Raw genomic sequence first — 17538 nt, 5'->3', positions numbered from 1 at the left:
TGCAAGCTTCAGTAAACAGCGTGCCATATGGACAATTCCACGAGGGAACAGATTGTCACAGCTACATTTGACCTGTTTTAGAGCAATTGTGACTCTCCCTTGGCACTGTGGATGCGCTGCTGACATTTCAGCAGAACGGCTTCAAAAACACTTGAGTGCCATTGTCAGAATAGTGTGGCATTTATGAGTGAGAAGCAATTTCTTCATTTTAAATTAAGCAGCAAGCCCCGTACTTCTACCCCTCTACTCAGAGCGTCTTAAAACAGTCTGAGCAGGAAAGAGGGAGAAGAAAAGAGCAGGAAAGAGTACAAGAGTGCTGAGAAGACAAAGCCGGGCTTTTTGGTGTACCTGTGTTAAGTTACTAAATACATGCACTTGTGTCATTCATACCCTTCAGGGATTTGAGTCTGAACCTCAGATTCAGCTCACAGAAACCTCACATGGGCAGGTTGTCACAGAAGAGATGTCTGTGAGATGGCTGAGGTGGGTGATTGGTTTCATACCTGCTCCCAGAAGGGAGATTACTTTTTCCTGTTCAGGCTCTCACCTTTGAGCTCCTTTTAGACAGGAGTGCATTTTGAAAATAAAAAGGAATACTTTTTCACTGTGGTGCTTAAGAAATTCTTACATGTATTTTGGAAGCATGCCAGAGTGGGTCTTTGTGCCTTGAAAACATTTCAATATGGTGTTATTCTTTTATGGGTCTTTCTCCTTGGCTTGGTCTTTAAGAATAGCCTGGAGGCTTTCAGTTTACTCCATCGATAAAATTTTGTTGATGACTTTCCCCCCCCTCCCCCCCCACTGTTTTTCAGGCATTGGGAAAAACGTCATCTGTGACCGAACGGCGACTCCCCTGGATGCCTTCAGGATGATGACTGCGGCTCATTATTACCCAAAACTCATGAGCATCATGGGGAACGTTCTGCGCTTCCTGCCTGCTTTCGTGAAGATGAAGCAGCTGATCCAGGAGGGTTACGTGGGGGAGCTGCTGGTGTGCGAGGTGCAGGTCCACAGCGGGAGCCTGCTGGGCAAGAAGTACAACTGGAGCTGCGATGACCTGATGGGAGGCGGGGGCTTGCACTCGGTCGGCACCTACATCATCGACCTGCTGACCTTCCTCACCAGCCAGAAGGCCGTGAAGGTGCACGGGCTGCTCAAGACCTTCGTGAAGCAGACGGACCACATCAAGGGCATCCGGCAGATCACCAGCGATGACTTCTGCACGTTCCAGATGGTCCTGGAAGGGGGCGTGTGCTGCACGGTGACGCTCAACTTCAACATCCCGGGGGAGTTCAAGCAGGACATCATTGTGGTGGGCTCGGCGGGGCGGCTCACCGTGATAGGCACGGATCTCTACGGACAGAGCAACAGCTCTCCTCAGCGGGAGCTCCTGCTGAAGGACTCCACGCCGGTCAGCAACTCCTTGCTTCCGGAGAAAGCCTTCAGTGACATCCCGTCCCCCTACCTGCGGGGCACCATTAAGATGGTCCAGGCTGTCCGGCAGGCCTTTGAGGACCAGGACGACAGGAGGACCTGGGACGGGAGGCCCCTTACGATGGCTGCCACGTTTGACGACTGTCTGTACGCCCTGTGCGTGGTGGACACCATTAAAAAGTCAAACCAGCTGGGGGAGTGGCAGAACATTTCAATCATGACTGAGGAGCCAGAACTAAGCCCAGCATACTTGATCAGCGAAGCCATGCGGAAGAGCAGGATGTCTCTGTACTGCTAGCTCCTCTGAGCTCCTAGGAAAGAATAGGAACCAGACAGCTCTTGAAAGAGATGGTAATTCAGCCCCTCTGAAGGGCTTGCAAAGGTCTTAGAAACAGCTGAGGATACGGGAGAAGGAAACAGTGTCTGGATCAGTTAAATCTGTTGGCAGCTAAATGCCAAACTGATGTGGTCCTTTGAAATGCCCAAAAAATGGACAGGAGACTTAAGAGCTGATAAACTTAACTGTTTTAATAACAGTATTAGCTGGCTGATTGCAAAGATATATCATGGACTCATCCCCTGCTTGCAGGTGCTTTAGATTATCCAATTGTGTTTACTGTGAAAGGTTGGGAAGATCCTTTTAGATTTTCCTGACCTACCAGAGGGCTGTGAAGGTACTGTCATGTCGTTAAATTTTCTGTAGTGTCTGACATGAATGGTTCCTACCATGACAGCTGACACCACCATGCTGTATTACTACACCTCCAACCAACACACAGAATAACAGGACTTGATGTGAAAGTGTTGCAGGATTCAGAAAATCTTGGCAGCTCACTTTTCATACAGCCTGTTAGGAGCTTCTCTGTGTTGGTTTAGTAGTTGGTTTTTTGTTTGGTTTTTGTTTTGTTTTGTTTTAAGCACAATTAAATAGGAAAATGTGTGGCTTTTTAAACGAAGCAGTCCTCAACCACAGTGCATATGCCCAGGTGTTTGGGGAAGGGGTGGGGGAGTCTTCAGTGAGCTCATGGTAAGCATCAGTGTTATGGGTTTCCTGATTAAAATGGGTGGTGGAAAACCTTTGTGGATGGCAGGTGGCATGACATAGTAACGATGTGGGGTTTATTATACAGCCGACCTCAGGCTAGTCTTACAAAGATTTGCACAAAATTTCCCGTGTTTGGGACTGACTTTTGAGTGAATTCATGGTGCATTTTACTTTTAGGTGGGAAACAGTAGGAATAGAACCCAAAACCATGCGATGTTTAGATGAGCGGTGTTCTTTTAAACCACTGTGAACTCACATTTGAGAGATGCACACCAACAAGTAATTTCACATCCCTCAGCGCAGAAGTTCTCACCTCCACCAAGTGGTGAGTGTAAGTGAAAAAAAAAGGGATGAGAACATTTCCCATCTATTTACAAGGAAAAAAAAGTTCATAGGACCCCCTGCCTCCTCACCTCCTTTAAGTGGCGAGCTACTGGTACTGTATTAATCACTCCCTGTCACCAGTGCAGGGGTGGACAAACTCTTTTGCTATGTTTGTCCTGTTCTTCTTTTTAATATTTTAGATAGCAGTCTTGAAATAATTATTCTTTTGAGAATATCTTCTTGAAAGAATATACTGAAATGCACATGATTTATCCCAGTAAACAGGGATACTGTTTTTCTGTGTAAAGCTGCTCCAGTGCTGATGTGTTTACAGCACTAGGTCTTCAGATAGTAAAAAAGTAGAACACAAGCATATAGCACTAAATCATATTAAACTTGAGAAAAACCTTTTCAGGGTTTTTTGTTAATTTTGACTAGGGGAAATAAGAAAACATTGGGATGAACAGTAAATCTAAAGAGAAAATACATTTTTGAACAGGAGGGCATTAACGGTGTTGTTCATCTTAGCTGGCTTTAGTCAGCTCAGAGTTGGATGTCTTGTTCTGATCAGCAAGAACACAGCAGTCAATAGAGAGAGAGGTCTCCAAAGGCTGACTCAGTTCACCCTAGGATTAATATAGAAAGAGGTGCCTACTGGAAATGCCTGTCTTCCTCCTTTGCAGAGAATTTTGGCTTCTAAATTTTGATGTGTCTAAAGTTAGAAAACTTGACTCCCAGCCCAAAATTATTCATGTGTGCTTAATATTTCAAGAGCATATGTGTGACCTTTTGTTAAACAGTCCCCACAGTGTAATAGAGTGACTGATGAAGGAATAATGTAATACTGCAAAACCACACCCTAGGGGAGAATTGTTTCTATCCATGTTGTTCTGTCAGTTCTAGCAAGTCTCTCTGGGGCTGTTTCTGCTGAAACTTCAGGCAAGGCTTCATCATTCCTCCTTGGAAGCAACCCTTGACAAGTTTGGTTGTTTTTTCTTTAAAATGGGTTTCTCTGAGTATTCCCGGGGGAGTCTGTGTCAATAGGAATTTCCCATTGCAACTGTGATGGTATGTACCATACTATCCAGTTTCTGCCCTGAAAATTAAGTAACACAGAAGAAAGGATTTGATCAAGAAATCACCTGTCTCCTGAAAAATAGAATTACTGCCAAGGGGATCAAGAGAGTTTTCATCCAGTGAAGCAAAACCTATTTACTGAAAAGAGTGGCTAGTTCAAGTCATTAATGCAAACCTGGTGGTTGATTAACTATGTCTAGTTAAACATCATCCAAAAGTGGAACCAAACATGGACCAAAATGTTGTGAATCTTGCTTCTCGGTGGTTTGACAGTTGTGCTGGAGTTGCTGTTCATCATGTCTTTGCACTTCGTTTTGGTTCACAGATGTTGGCTGTGTTTCCTCTCTGTGTTTTCTTCTTTTCCCTGTCTTTCTGGGTTTTGTGATGCCAGTTGGAATCCTTTTCCCTGCCCCTGCAGTGAGCAGGCGAGACACAGTAAGGATAGTACTACTGAGCTCAAACTTTGTCCCAGATCCAAAGGTTTTGGTGACAGGCATCCCCCATCCTCTGTGCAGACCTACTGATGCAGCAGAAAGAAAATCCAATGCTTTGGTTACACAGACATCTGATGCTGCTGTTCGCACTGGCTTGCAAATGGGTTGAGTCTTGTACAGCCCCTTGGGCTGGCCCGGAGAGGGCAGGGGCAGGGTGGGACCTCCTCTTTTAATGGTAACAGAGATGCTGCTACATTTATGTTACCTAACTGGGATGGCAGCAGCAGCTGCATACCTTCAGGATTGTACAGCAGTTATTCCATTCTCTAGGAGGTGAAGGTGGTGCAGAGTCAAGTGTAAACATACTAAACTTCTACCTGGCTCGGAGGAGGAAAGAATTGGTTTATTTATTGAATGTGTATTGTTATTCTGACAAGTAGTTTCTTTATAGTCTGGGATTTTTCTTGGCAGCATCCAATCATCGGCTCCTTTGGTACAATTGAAAGTACATTGAATTTGCCCTAAGTAGCCTCTGGAGTTCAAGCTGGGTTTAGGAATTTGGGCAGCAGATAGCAGAGATGTCCTTGATTGAACTTAGAACCGGTACCGTCCCAGGAAACACGTGTTTGGAATTGCACTTTTAATGCTGTGCCACAAGGTTTGAGATCAATGCTGCTAAATTGGTGCAGGCCTGAGAGCCAAACTGCAGCTACTACTGGAATTTACAGCAGCCCCCAAATGAACTGGTTCATACACTAGGTAAGAAATTTCATTCCTCTTTCCCGGGGCTGCTGTTGGAGAGGCTCCTTCCTTTGCCGTCAACCTGTGCACATAGGATACCCATCGTTGCAGTCTGTTGCCAAAGACAAAAAGAGCCAAAGGGTGAGCTTTGCAGCTCTGCAGGGCTCTGGTCCATGCTGGGACAGCCAGCTGAGAGAGGGTGTCTTATTTCCCAAGGGAATTGCATTTGGGTTCACAGCAGGGGTAGGGCAACCCTGCACTGTGTGACAGCAGGGCACACCTGAACTCCTTTGATGTGCGCAGCAGGAGGCTGGTGACTGCAGCAGGGAGCAGCAGGAAGGTGTCTGCAGACTGGTACCTCTGTGCCTGCCCTACTGGGAGGATATATATGCTGGTGGTGTGAAGGTTTAGGGCTGCACTTCCTTAGGGTGACAGCAGCAGCCTTGCTCCACCTCTGTGTGTGGGGGCCCAAGAAGGGACCCTGTTCTTGGGGAAGCAGGATCTGTCCCATCCTCCTGCTGAGTATGCACATCCTCAGTGCTGATCTCAGTGAAGTCCTGCATGGAAGCATAAGAACTCTGCAGGAGCTTGGGGTTTCCTAAATCTAGTACCATGCCTGTGTTAAATCTGTCGTACTTCAGCTGTGTAGTTAGAAAATACCAAGCAGAGACAATGGGACCTTACCCATGAAGCCAACATGGCAGAGAATCTGGCCATGCCTCCATGAGTTTTGGCTCAGGATGGGCTGCTCTAGAGCTCATCCTTTGCTTTGGCTGGAAGCACGAGAAATCCCTGCCCAGCCAGCATCGGGCAGTCAGAGGCACTATCCACTTTGTACTAAGTGTTCCCTTCTTTTGCATAACTTTCAAAAAAGTGACTGTGTAAGTGAACAGCTGTCCTGGAAGTTCAGCCATTCAAAAAAAAGGAGGCTTTTCTGCTGCATATGGTCACAGCACAAGGACAATTCAATTTCTTGTTTATTTTTTTGTCCATACAAATGGGGAATAAACCCAGACAACTTAAAATGACACTCACTGATCTACCAAGAAAAGGCATATTTTATTTAATGGGTAAAGGTAAACATAGTATCTTGATGTTGTTTTTGCAGAGATTCAGAAATGAGTGATGACTGAAATTCTTGTTGCTGAGAATTTTGTATTTGACTTTTATTTATGTCCTTCAGCATAAAATATCACTCGTTATGAAGTCTATTCACTGCTAAGTTCTGTATTTACAAGCCAAGAGTTCTGGCTTTGTGCAGATACTCCACACTGGTTTGATGTTCCAGTGGTCCAGTGATGTACCCTTAGTATGCATGAAACTCAACACTGGACTTTTGAGCTCTGCAGTGATCTCTGGAAATTTAGGGCTAGTTGTGAAATGGCAGGATTATTCAGGACAGCAGTTTCTTTTTGTTGTTGTTGAAGTTGTTACATGTGGGGAGAAAGTTGGTGAATTTTAGAGATGAAGTGTGAGTGAATAATATTTGAGAGTCTTATCTGCTTTAAAATTTCCTCTTTCTTGAGCTGCTGGGTGAAGTCTGTCCAATAAAAATAATTTCCCCTTAACTACCCACTTGCATTTGCTCATGGAAAGAAGAAATTTTTAAGTAAATGGCACTACACATAATGCTGCATTCATGAACTGATGTCAAAACCTCATGACTTAATGAGTGTCTGAAGCCACAGTCCAAACAAGTAATGTCTTTTTTGAAGCTGCCAGATCGAGGCCTTGGGGTTGAGGAAAGAAGGGTATCAGCGCAGGTCAGACTGAAATAGCTTTTATTCAGCATTTTGAGTAAAATGAATAAACAGAATGGCTATGGTCAATCCAAAACTGAACATGTGTTTGTACAAGGGTATTTATTTACATTTTTTAATTTTGAGATTAAGTTCCATTTTTAAAGAATGCTATTTTGAAATGCAAGGTTTAAAAAAAAATTTTATTATGTTTTGGCATGTGTGAAATTAACTGTTTGGGGCTGGGTATGGGGTTTTGGTTTTTTTCAGTTTCTTTTTGGTTTTTGTTTTTTATTTTTAAATCCATACTTTAAAAATCTCATCCATTTGTTTTAAGGACATTCACTGAATTCAGCTGCCCTTGGGCAGATTCAGTTCTGAAACTGCACCCTCACAGTGTCTTACAGTGACCCCATTTTTAACATCTGAATTTGGTCTTCTGGGTTTCATTTGTGTCTTCTTGTGGCAGTGGGAAAATGGATTCATTCCATGGAGTTGGCAACAGATAATCAAGACACTTTTTGCAGCAATGCCAGCCATCGTCTTTAAAAGCACTTAACTCCATTGACTTGTTTACCTTGGTTATTTATGACCTTCCGGCCACGTTGTCCATTATTTGTTTTCCTTTTTTTCTGTCAACCATTGGACTCGCTTCCCTGCCCTGTTTCTCATTCCATTGCAAACCTGGAGGCGAGCCTCCCTCGTTACCCACTGAGCTCCTGCTCAGTCTGTGTTACACATGGCATACAGGGTGGCTAGCTACAGCTTGAAGTGACTTTGAACACAGGTCCATTAAAGGATGGGCGAACACCACAACTGCTCAAGCACGGGGCATTCCGAGTGCCCAGACAGAGTAGGAATCAAAGCTCCCTGCTGTGCTGTGCTTCACGTGCAACACTCACTGTTTGTCTCCCACTGGTTTGCTTTTATTTGATTTTGAAAATGAAAAAATGTTCAGTTTGTTGCTGTGTCAATATTAAGTATATATTTATTGTTTTTCAGACATACATACATATATATAAATGCTATATATATATAATGTCAACGCATGGACATATGTACAGTAGATATTTTAAAGAGGTATTTATCAAGAAAAGTAAGTGTTATAAGTAAACAGAGTTTATATTTTATATATTATGTAGATAGCAAAAAAAAAAAAAGTGGTTAAATTATACTAGGACTTTTGGGGGTGGGGTTGGAGAAATGGGCAAGGACTGGTTCTAGCATTTTAAATAGCCAAACTACTTTGTACGGAAGCTGCCTGCTGTGCCTCTCGGCTGCAATCTTTGTTTGTTTCTTCTTTTGGAAGATGATGTGCATTGTTACTTTTACATTGCTTGGAGAATGTAGTTAGTTTATTCTCAGCCAACTGGTATGTGCTGCTTAAAACATGGTTTCCTGCTGTTCTGCATATTTGCGTTGATGGAATAAAAGGATCTTAACTGGCAAATAAAGACGTAAAAGGATGTGATCCCAGCTGTCTGTGGTCTTTCCCCACACTTGTATTTTGGGGGGAATGTGTGTGTAAAAGCCATCACCTCTGTCTGGTTTCTGGCCTGCCTATTAAGTTCAGCATATCAGAGTAAAATACATGGGATTTGTGCTTGGAGGTGGGGATTTTGATGGAGGGAGGGAAAGAATGAAATTTCACACTCATTTAGCACTCATATTGAAGATTGTATGTATGGCAAAGACTGAACTAGTGCCTGTTGTGGGGATGTGTCTTGAGGGGACAGCTGCTTTTGCTGGCAAAGGATGCAAGTAAGTCCAGTGTCACAGCAAAATTGGGACATCCCCCCGTCACCTGCAGATCCTTTTTCCTGAATGTTCTCTTTCTTCTGGATCCTTTCACTACTTCTTTCTCCAGCATAGCCTGGAGATTCTCTTCCTACATGAGCACTGGTATTGTGGAATGTTTTTGTCTTCCCAGTCCCCAGCTCCCTCCAGTGATTTCCCCATGCCTACCTCCATCCTTGCTCCCATCTGCCAGGAGCTGTCTGCCTATCTGGTGCTCCTTTTCTCCCGTGTGTGTGGGAGTTATCTAAAGTCTCATAAGGATCTTGTTATTCCAGCCCCTCTGTTGCTGAATAAAACCTCACTTGGGTATGAAGGAGAAGAAATTCTGGGATCTGAGGGAAAATTTATTGCCTCTGTGATTGATGCGTAAGAAGGATAGAGCGTTTCCTACACTGCCTTTTAGAGCACAGCACCCAGAAAGATGTTGGATTCTACTTGTGTCAGTGCACACTCCATTCCCAAGCACTATGGAAGTATGTAAATCTGAGGCACAAATCTGTGAAGAGATGGGAAATCATCATCACTTAAAATGCACACTACCCTCAGATCACAATCTTGTAAACTCTATATTTTTCATATATATAAAAATTTACAGAGTGGGTACGTTTTATATAAAATTTACAGAGTGTGGTTTCATCACAGAAATATAGCATGTTAGTAACTTCTATTACTACCACTGCAGTTATCATACTGTAAAGATGTACTGATGTTTATATACACATAAAATATTCTTTATCAGTTTTAATACACTTTTTTTTCCTTAGTCTGAAGAAAAGCACAAGATGAGGAAGGATCAGGGCCCAGGTCCTCAGGAATTACAGTTTAACGTTTGCCTTGTCCTCATGAGTAAATATAGTATAACCTTGCTCAGGTTTCCAGGTCACCATCCCCAACCAATCCATGAGGCACTGAATTAGAACAGGGCCAAACTTCACAGTGTATCCTTTCTCATCAACTTCAGAGTAAAACAAGGCCTACTTGTCTTTCAAAGGCTGAAACATAAAAATCCCTGAAAAACAGCACCTGGGGGAGCAATTACTGTGAAACAGTGTTGGAGATACAGTGGGGTTATTAGTACAGCGTTACATATAACTGTACAGGTAAGTGAGAATGCGAGAGTGAGTATAAACATTCCACACTAATGAGGCTGCAGAAGTGCTAAGATAAACATTTCCAAACCTGTGTCAGCACACTGAGACACTTAAGTGTAGATTTATGAACCCAAGTAAAAGTTCTGTTTTTAAAACAAACTGCAAAAATGCAAGTGGGGGAGAAGACCTCTTGCCGTTTTCCCTAGTTTTTGAAGAACCAAGGCTTCCACAGTTTACCCTGGCTTGTCCTGCTATTTTCTGGAGCCCTTGTTGATAAGCAGCTCTGCAGTAAAAACAATGGGTGGCTTGTAGCCATAAATATTAATCAGAATAATGTTAAATGCATCACATTGTTCTCTTTGGCAAGGAAGAGTTTGCAGGAGCAGGGGTTATTAAAACGTGCTGCTGTGCCAAAGAGAAGACGCACTTCATGCCTTTGCTTTTTTTTTCCTCTTGGGCAGTGGAAAGCCATGGAGGTCTTTTGTGAGGCCAGTGGAAAGCCTGTGTTTCAGAGCTGACACAGGTGATGCCCAGGTCAACAGGGCGTTACCCCAGCACAGCTCCAAAGGGGTGACACAGCATGGCTCTTCCTAGGGCAGCCTTTCCTGGATTGGAGGCCAGGAGAAGCTGCCTCTCTGCTCTGTCTGCTTAGGCCCATGTGCCTGTGCTGGTCACAGCTGCAGTCACTATGTTCAACATGGAAAGAGGAAATTTCCAGCAGCCATCCCCAGCAGGCAGCCCTTGGAGTCACCAGACCTGTCACCACCTGTCCCACAGCACTGGCCTAGTCCAAGCTAAAACTCATGTCCTGCACACGCTACCTTTTCTAATGTATTTTCCCCTTGGGAGTGCTCCAACTAGTGCATTTTGCACCAAAAACCCTGGTGTGCACCACATCTTTGCTTTAACATTAATCATTGCAGCTCCAGAAACAGTTCCTGAGGGATGAGGCAGGGCTGTTGCCAAGCCCAGGGCACCACTCCTTCCTTTTGTCCCTGACTGCTTGTTCCTGCCTTCCCTGGTTACAGGCGCTGGGGAAAATGTGTGCAGCCACCTGGTTAAAGCAGTCATGGATTTAGCTGAAAACTAACATTGTGAGGTTTTTACTAGGTTAGTTTTCAGGCAGAGCAATTCCCTGGTCTGAGTCATTGCTGAGAGAAATTTATGCCAAATCACTCTAATAGCAGAATGTAAATAGAAACCAGGTCTGCTGACTGCCAGAAAGGTGCTTTCTTCATCAGATCAAAGAGTTGGTAGAGTAACTACAGAATAATAAACAGGTCCAAAAGAAAAACTAATTGAGGAAAACAATCTTAAGTTGTGTATGTCCCTACAAAAGGATTTACATGTAGCAAGTGTTTCTGAAGTGGCCCCTCCTCCAGGCATGGAACTGGTGTATATAACAGATTCTAGAGAAATGTTTCACAGCCTTCTCCAGTCTGTTTTAATAACTCTGCCTTTCACAGTTAATCACATATTGCAGATTAAAGGCTTTTGCAGATTATCAGATCCCGTCCAGGCAATGACAACAGCCTCTGAATGCAACCAGTCTTGTCACTTGTGTAATTTTTACATGGTATTTCAGCCAAACCTGGAAAAGCTGAGACCCACTTTTCAGACTTTGAGAAGGCAGAGATAGTTGAAAAATGAAATGGTGCTTGACAGGCTTCTTTATTTTCCCAATGCTATCCCTAAATTGCTAGATTTTATATTTTAACACTCCTTTTCAGTGGTGCTAGCTATGCATCTTATGTACCTGTGATGAAAAGATGCCTTCCATTACTAGTTGTGACAAGCTCTCCAGCTCAGGAAGGAAGGTGATCAGAATGTCAGCCAAGGCAATCAGGATAAAAAGCAGATTCAGAAGAAACCAGAACTTTCCTGGGCTCTGATGACTGACTCAATCCTGTTAATTGTTAGAAACATCCCAAGCATCACTTCTGGCTTAGATCAACTTATAGTTGTCTCAGTCTTTTCTGTGGCATTGTTAGGAAGTTAGCACACAGCAGACATGATTCCCACTAAGCAAACTGCTTGAAACCACCTTCTTTTTTGTTGATTATGAAATTAATAATTGGCATTCTGTGCCAATAGGCCTTAGTGGCAGAGGGTGAGGCTTGGTGCTTCCTCTGCTGCTGTGGATGCAGCTGAGTGTTGAGGACTGACTGGCAGAATGGAAGGCTGTTGGGATTATGAAATTGGTGTGTTAAGAAATGAGTGAGTCTGTGTCACAGTGTGAGGTATAAACTGTGCCAAGCTCTTTCAGCACAACATTTTTTTGTTAAAATGGACTGGTTTTCCATTCACTTTTCTATGCCTTTCGCATGCAGTTCCATGACAGCATAAACAACTTTCTGGGAGATGTCCTGTCCTTTTGGCTTACAGACCTTGATACCTGGAATTAATTCATGTCTAGGCCTACTGTAGGACCAGGGCCTTTGTGAAGAAGAAAGGACTAAGTCACTTACAGAATTGACAAAGCTCCCAGCTATCCACCCATGTTTGGCAAACTTTGTCGGTACTGCCTCACACATATGAAGTGTTTTATGAACATTAACAAATCCCCTCCAAATGAGCTGTTGTGATTATTCCCATTTTACAGCTGGCAAGGTGGAAGCAGAAGTGAAGTTGGTGAGATCACCCTCTAATCAATTTTTTTTTTAAGCTTCTAACCTGTTTTTAAGGCAGATTTTGGCAGGATTTTCCTCCTTTTATGGATGAAGTGGTCAGAACTCTTTAGCTTTATAACATGATTTTTATATTCTTTACAGTGAGGATGGTGAGACACTGGCACAGTTTGCCCAGAGAAGTTGTGGATGCCCCATCCCTGTCACTATTCATCCCTGTCACTAAGGCTAGGTTGGATGGGATATGGAGCAACCTGGTCTAGTGTAAGGTGTCCATGCCCATGGCAGGGGGTTTGGAATTAGATAATCTTTAAAGTCCTTTCCAACTCAAACTATTCTATGAGTCTACGATTTTAAAACTAGTACTGGGGGATTTGAAATTACAGTTAATATTTCTGTTTATAACAGGATCTCATTGGCTTCACAAAGAAGGGACATACCATTACCATCACCTTGTCTTTTGAAAATTAGAGATGAATGGCAACCCATGCCGCTCAAGGCCATGCAGAACAAGTCTGACAGCCAGATCCACATCCTGCTGCTTTAATTTCTAGTTCCTTTTAAATAGTTCTCAAACCTAATATAATTCTCATTCATTATAATTAATATAATTAGTCATATATAATTAATGCCCAATATGCTGTTGCAGTTTGTGAATACCAAATACGATGGGGTTGGCTGCACAGTCTGTGTTCAAATTCATCCATTTAGAACAGTGCTAGCAGCACCAAAGCCTATAGCAGCAGCTTCACAACTGTGTGAATACATGTTGTGCAGTTCCATCTGTGGAGGGCAAGGTGAGACTGCACTCTCCATGAATCGATTTTAAAAACCAAGCTGATAAAATTAGCACCAGATCCATGTGCTGACCAGAAAATCACTAGAATAACTGATCTGGTAGCACATAGCTGCACTTCCTGTTGTGTGTTTTGAGAAAGGATGTTAGATGGGTGTATCTGCCTGCAACCTATAGCTCACAGTGCTCAGCTTGACAAGGATTTCTGGCCTCAAATCCTTCAGGGGATACTGCTTTCATTTCCCAGCAGCAAGTTCTCAATGGTAATGGATGCAAATCATTGCTTGTAGAGGCAGATTACAATCATCCTGCTGTAATTCAGAAATTGGTGGGGTAAATTGTCGTGTGATTTTTACAACTTTGCATTAAAGCAGGACGTTGGACAGTATCTCAAAAAAACCACAGGAATGCAGACCTAAAAGGCTGACAGAAAATCACCGTCAGCAGAGAGGGAGAAACTACTTTGTCCTGTCACAAAATAAACACCGGTTCACCATTCCATCTTTACAGCTTGTCTTCATGGATTAAAACAAGCCTGCAAACCATGACTGATATAATTTCGAGTCATTAATTAGTTGCTTCTCAGTCCTTTATGAATGCACTAGCAAAGCCCTCTGAACTTCACTGAGATCAAAAGCTTGCTTGTGCACAGGGCTCCCCTCCCCCTGGGCAGGCAGGCTTCCTGGGAGAAAATGATTAAGTGACAAATTATTCTTTGGAGGTACAAGTGCTGTGTCTGCTGGGTTGCTTTGGCTGGATCCGATCTTTTCACCCTTACATCAGTGGTCCCAGTCAAGCCGCTGGGTTGGGCTCCTGCCTTTGAGCCTAGGCTGCAGGGTGGAGCTAGGAATTTGTTTCCGTGGCCAAACGTGCCGGCAGCTACTTGGGTGCTGTTCCCAGCACAGATTGTGGCCGAGGAGGGTAGAAACGGAGTGCAAAGCATAATCATAAAATAGTTTGGGTTGTAAGGGACCTGTAAAGCAGATCTAGACCAATTCTCCTGCAAAGAGCAGGGGCACCTTCAACTAGATCAGGTAACTCAGGCCCCATCCAACCTGACAATCACTGTCTTCAAGGATGGGGTATCCACCACCCCTGTAATCAGGGATACTTGGCTGAGTGAGGGAAACAGAGTCCAATTACCATATACAGCTTGTGACCTTGAACTGGCTTCTGGGCTCATTTATGGCTTTGGTACAAAGAGAAATATTGCAAAGACTGAAACCCATTCCTAATTTCTACTTGGTTTCGCATTTTGCTGCAGATACCTGCATATTTTTGCCCCACCTCTAACCATATATAGGGATCATAACAACTATACCACATCCAAATACCACAACGCTTGATGAGGCTGCTCAAGATGTCTTATTTATTTTTCGCACTGTCCTTAAACTGACCAGCCTTTGTCTCATTGTCACCTCATTGTCCTTTCTGAATGAAAGAGTAACAAACCCAAGATAACATTATTTGGGACTGTTTATTAGTTACTGTGTAGTGCCCCAAATGTGCCATGCTCAGTGACAGCACAAAGCATGTGTTTGGTGCTATTTAAAAACTTGCAAGCCTTTTTCAGGCAAAAATGTCAATCTTAACACAGCTACTAGTCAGGCTGTAGAAGAATAATTAGGGCAGGCACAGCTGAGGTTACACAACAAATCAAAGTTATGACTAGAATCCAGAAGACATCATCCTAAAAAAATCACTAACATAATCATTAAAAAGCCTCTTTATATTTGGAACAAGCAACAGCAGTTAGTTATTTCCTTCTAATTGTCTTGCAGTTTCTGTATATTTTTGCAGACAAAACCATGTCACCTCTGAAGAACACTCTTTCTTTAGCAGGATGAGAAAACACAGAAGTAGGACACATTTGAACTCAGATTTCCAAGTTCAGCTGCTCCTCTTGCTATTTGCAGCCCCATAAGCCTTTTTCTTGCTGTCATTTTGGGGATGCCTGTTCATGATTACAGGGTTTGGTCTGTTTGGAGACAGACCTGCCTGTTATGCCTCCGTGCTAAAATGAAAGGCTGAATTCCCCTTTGATGCCAAACAGCTTTATAATCTTTTTACCTTGGAGTGTTCTATTTTTTTCCAGATGACTTCAACAAGGAACTAGGTTGTGAACATTAATAGTGCCAACATTTGCATTCTTCTCTCAGGTAGAATGTAAACAGCAGAGTGATGCTGTTTTGGCCAGGAAATGGGGCCAGGCTTTTCCATGTCTGCTGATCTTCATAACGAAAAGGTTATGTGAATGTAAAAGTAAATTGTCCTTTCCATTAACACAGCCCTACTCTTCATCTGGAAATACTCAAGCTTCTGAAAAAACACAAGATGATAGGTTAGAAAAGCTGGAATGACCCGACTTGTAACTTCTTTCCTGAACATCAATCATTACCTATTATGACAGGAACAAAGGATGGTGCATTAGCAAGTTGGAAGTACACACTAACTCTGATACACTGTGAAGACATTATCACACCAGTGTATTTTTTTTTTATTCCTTTAAAGTACATCTATCAGTTTAGAGCAAATGAAACCCACATGAAAACTTCACTTATTCTTTGTATGTTACATCCTCGTGTCATAATGCCATGCAAATGTGGACCTCCATGCTGGGTAAAATTGACATTTCATTACTTTGCATCTTCCCCTTTTTTTGAGAAATTCACATAACAAGGTGTGTTTCTGATCTGTAATTCTGATCTGTAATTCCAGTGATAGGTCAGTCACACAGGACAGACTGAACTGGCTTTCCAAGAGCAGCACATCATTTGCAGAAAATTAGTGCAGTTTTAATAGCAAAAGCATTGCTTTTTATGAAGAAACAGAGGCACAATGCAGTTAATATTTTGCAATAAAATATGTCTGTTTGGCTTCCTTCTCATGTGACCTTTTATGTCAGTTAGTAATTCACTTGAACATTATAAAGATACCAGTACAAAAGGCAAGCACAGTAATACTCATAGTCACAGATAAAAACAAGAGATGCACTATGCTAGCAGGGTACTAATTAGTTTGGCTCTGCTATCTCAGATAATCCCAAGCCAATTCCAAATCTGTTTCCCTTTTATCTTTTATGTGTGCTACCTTTTCTGATGCTATTGCAGTTTAAAGAATTAAATGTTTAGGTTATCATGGTTTGGATAAATGCCTAGTTATATATTATTGATTAATGATGTCTTAATCAATCTTATAATAAGCACAGTCCTCCACTTGGCTGACTGGCACTAGCAGCTATAAATGATTAAATTCTGCTTTCATTTTCTGTGGCAAGAAAGAGATTCTGCCAACAGGAATAAAGATACTTTATGTCCCTACACAAGGGAAAATCAGGTTATTATTCGGTTTATGAAAATATAAAATCTTTTAAATTAAATATTTAAGTCATGAGTCACTTGTGTGCTTTACAACACTGAGTTACAGCATATAGAGTCACTTGGCAAGTGCAGGTGGATGTAGCAGGGCAGTTAAAAGCTAAAAAGGCTGTCAGAGTAAGGAAGTCCAACTAAAAAATAGGTTAGTCATCTTTGGTTTGCTGTGGATGTGTCACCACATAATAATCTTTGTAGTCATTAGCAGTTCATGCTCAACCTACGCTTTTAATTTCATTTGTGTTTTGAAAAATCTCAAATTAAATTCTTCAATTTATTTCCCACAGACCTAAGTATTTATGTAATATTTACAACTGATCTCACTATAACCTATTACGTTCGAAACAGGCACCATTAAGAAAATCTCTGTGTATAAAAGCTTTCTATATATAGGGTTTAGAAACTTTACTAGGGGAAGAACATTCATTTTATTGTTTATCAGGACATGTGTTGATTTTATGCTATATTTTTATACAGCTAAATCTTTCAGAACCTAATTCTGTTTAGGCGTTTTTAGCAATGACATACCATTATGATAACATTCTGTACATCTCCTGTACTATAAATTAGTGCTAAAATAAATTGTGTTAACTTCAGGCTTCTTCAGAGCACCACTATAGCTATGTAATACATCTTGACAAGGCCAGAAATGAATGACTGAAAATTACACGAGGTTTAATTTCAGTAGCTGTGTCCTGAACCGCGTAATACTGGTTAGCTCCCAACACCACCGAATAGCTCTCATCCCGAGACAAGTGCCATTTATCGAGAAAAGATCTAGTTCAGTTGAGGGAGCCCCAGATGACCAAAAATGGAATCAGCCTGCCACCTGCTGCTGACCGGAATTATTTCAAGATTTGCTAGGACTTGTATCGAGCCAACAAAAAACCACACTCCCGTGTGAGCTGGGTTTGACAAAAGCCTCGCGCATTCTGCAAGAATGTGCTTTCTCCATGGTTACTTCAAAAGTGTGGGGCAAGATAAAAATAATGGGATGTTCTGTGCGTTTGAAAATAGGCCCCATAACCTCAGGAGCTGCTTTGTCTTCTCTCTCTGGCA

General features: G+C 42.4%; 1 protein-coding gene across 1 annotated transcript in view; it reads left to right on the top strand.

The window, feature by feature from the left end:
• Positions 1 to 8262, top strand: part of GFOD1 (Gfo/Idh/MocA-like oxidoreductase domain containing 1) — a 71176-nt gene extending 62914 nt beyond the window's left edge. The window contains exon 2 of the mRNA XM_066188428.1: positions 813 to 8262. Coding sequence (XP_066044525.1) covers positions 813 to 1732 — 920 coding nt within the window. The 3' untranslated portion in view covers positions 1733 to 8262. The remainder of the gene's footprint in view (positions 1 to 812) is intronic.
• The last annotated feature ends 9276 nt before the right edge of the window (positions 8263 to 17538 follow it).

This window comes from Chamaea fasciata, unplaced genomic scaffold (genome assembly GCF_029207755.1).
Source record: "Chamaea fasciata isolate MVZ Bird 193981 ecotype frontalis unplaced genomic scaffold, bChaFas1.0.hap1 SCAF_1, whole genome shotgun sequence".
Lineage (NCBI taxonomy): Eukaryota > Metazoa > Chordata > Aves > Passeriformes > Sylviidae > Chamaea > Chamaea fasciata.
This window is presented reverse-complemented; position numbering and strand designations above follow the sequence as displayed.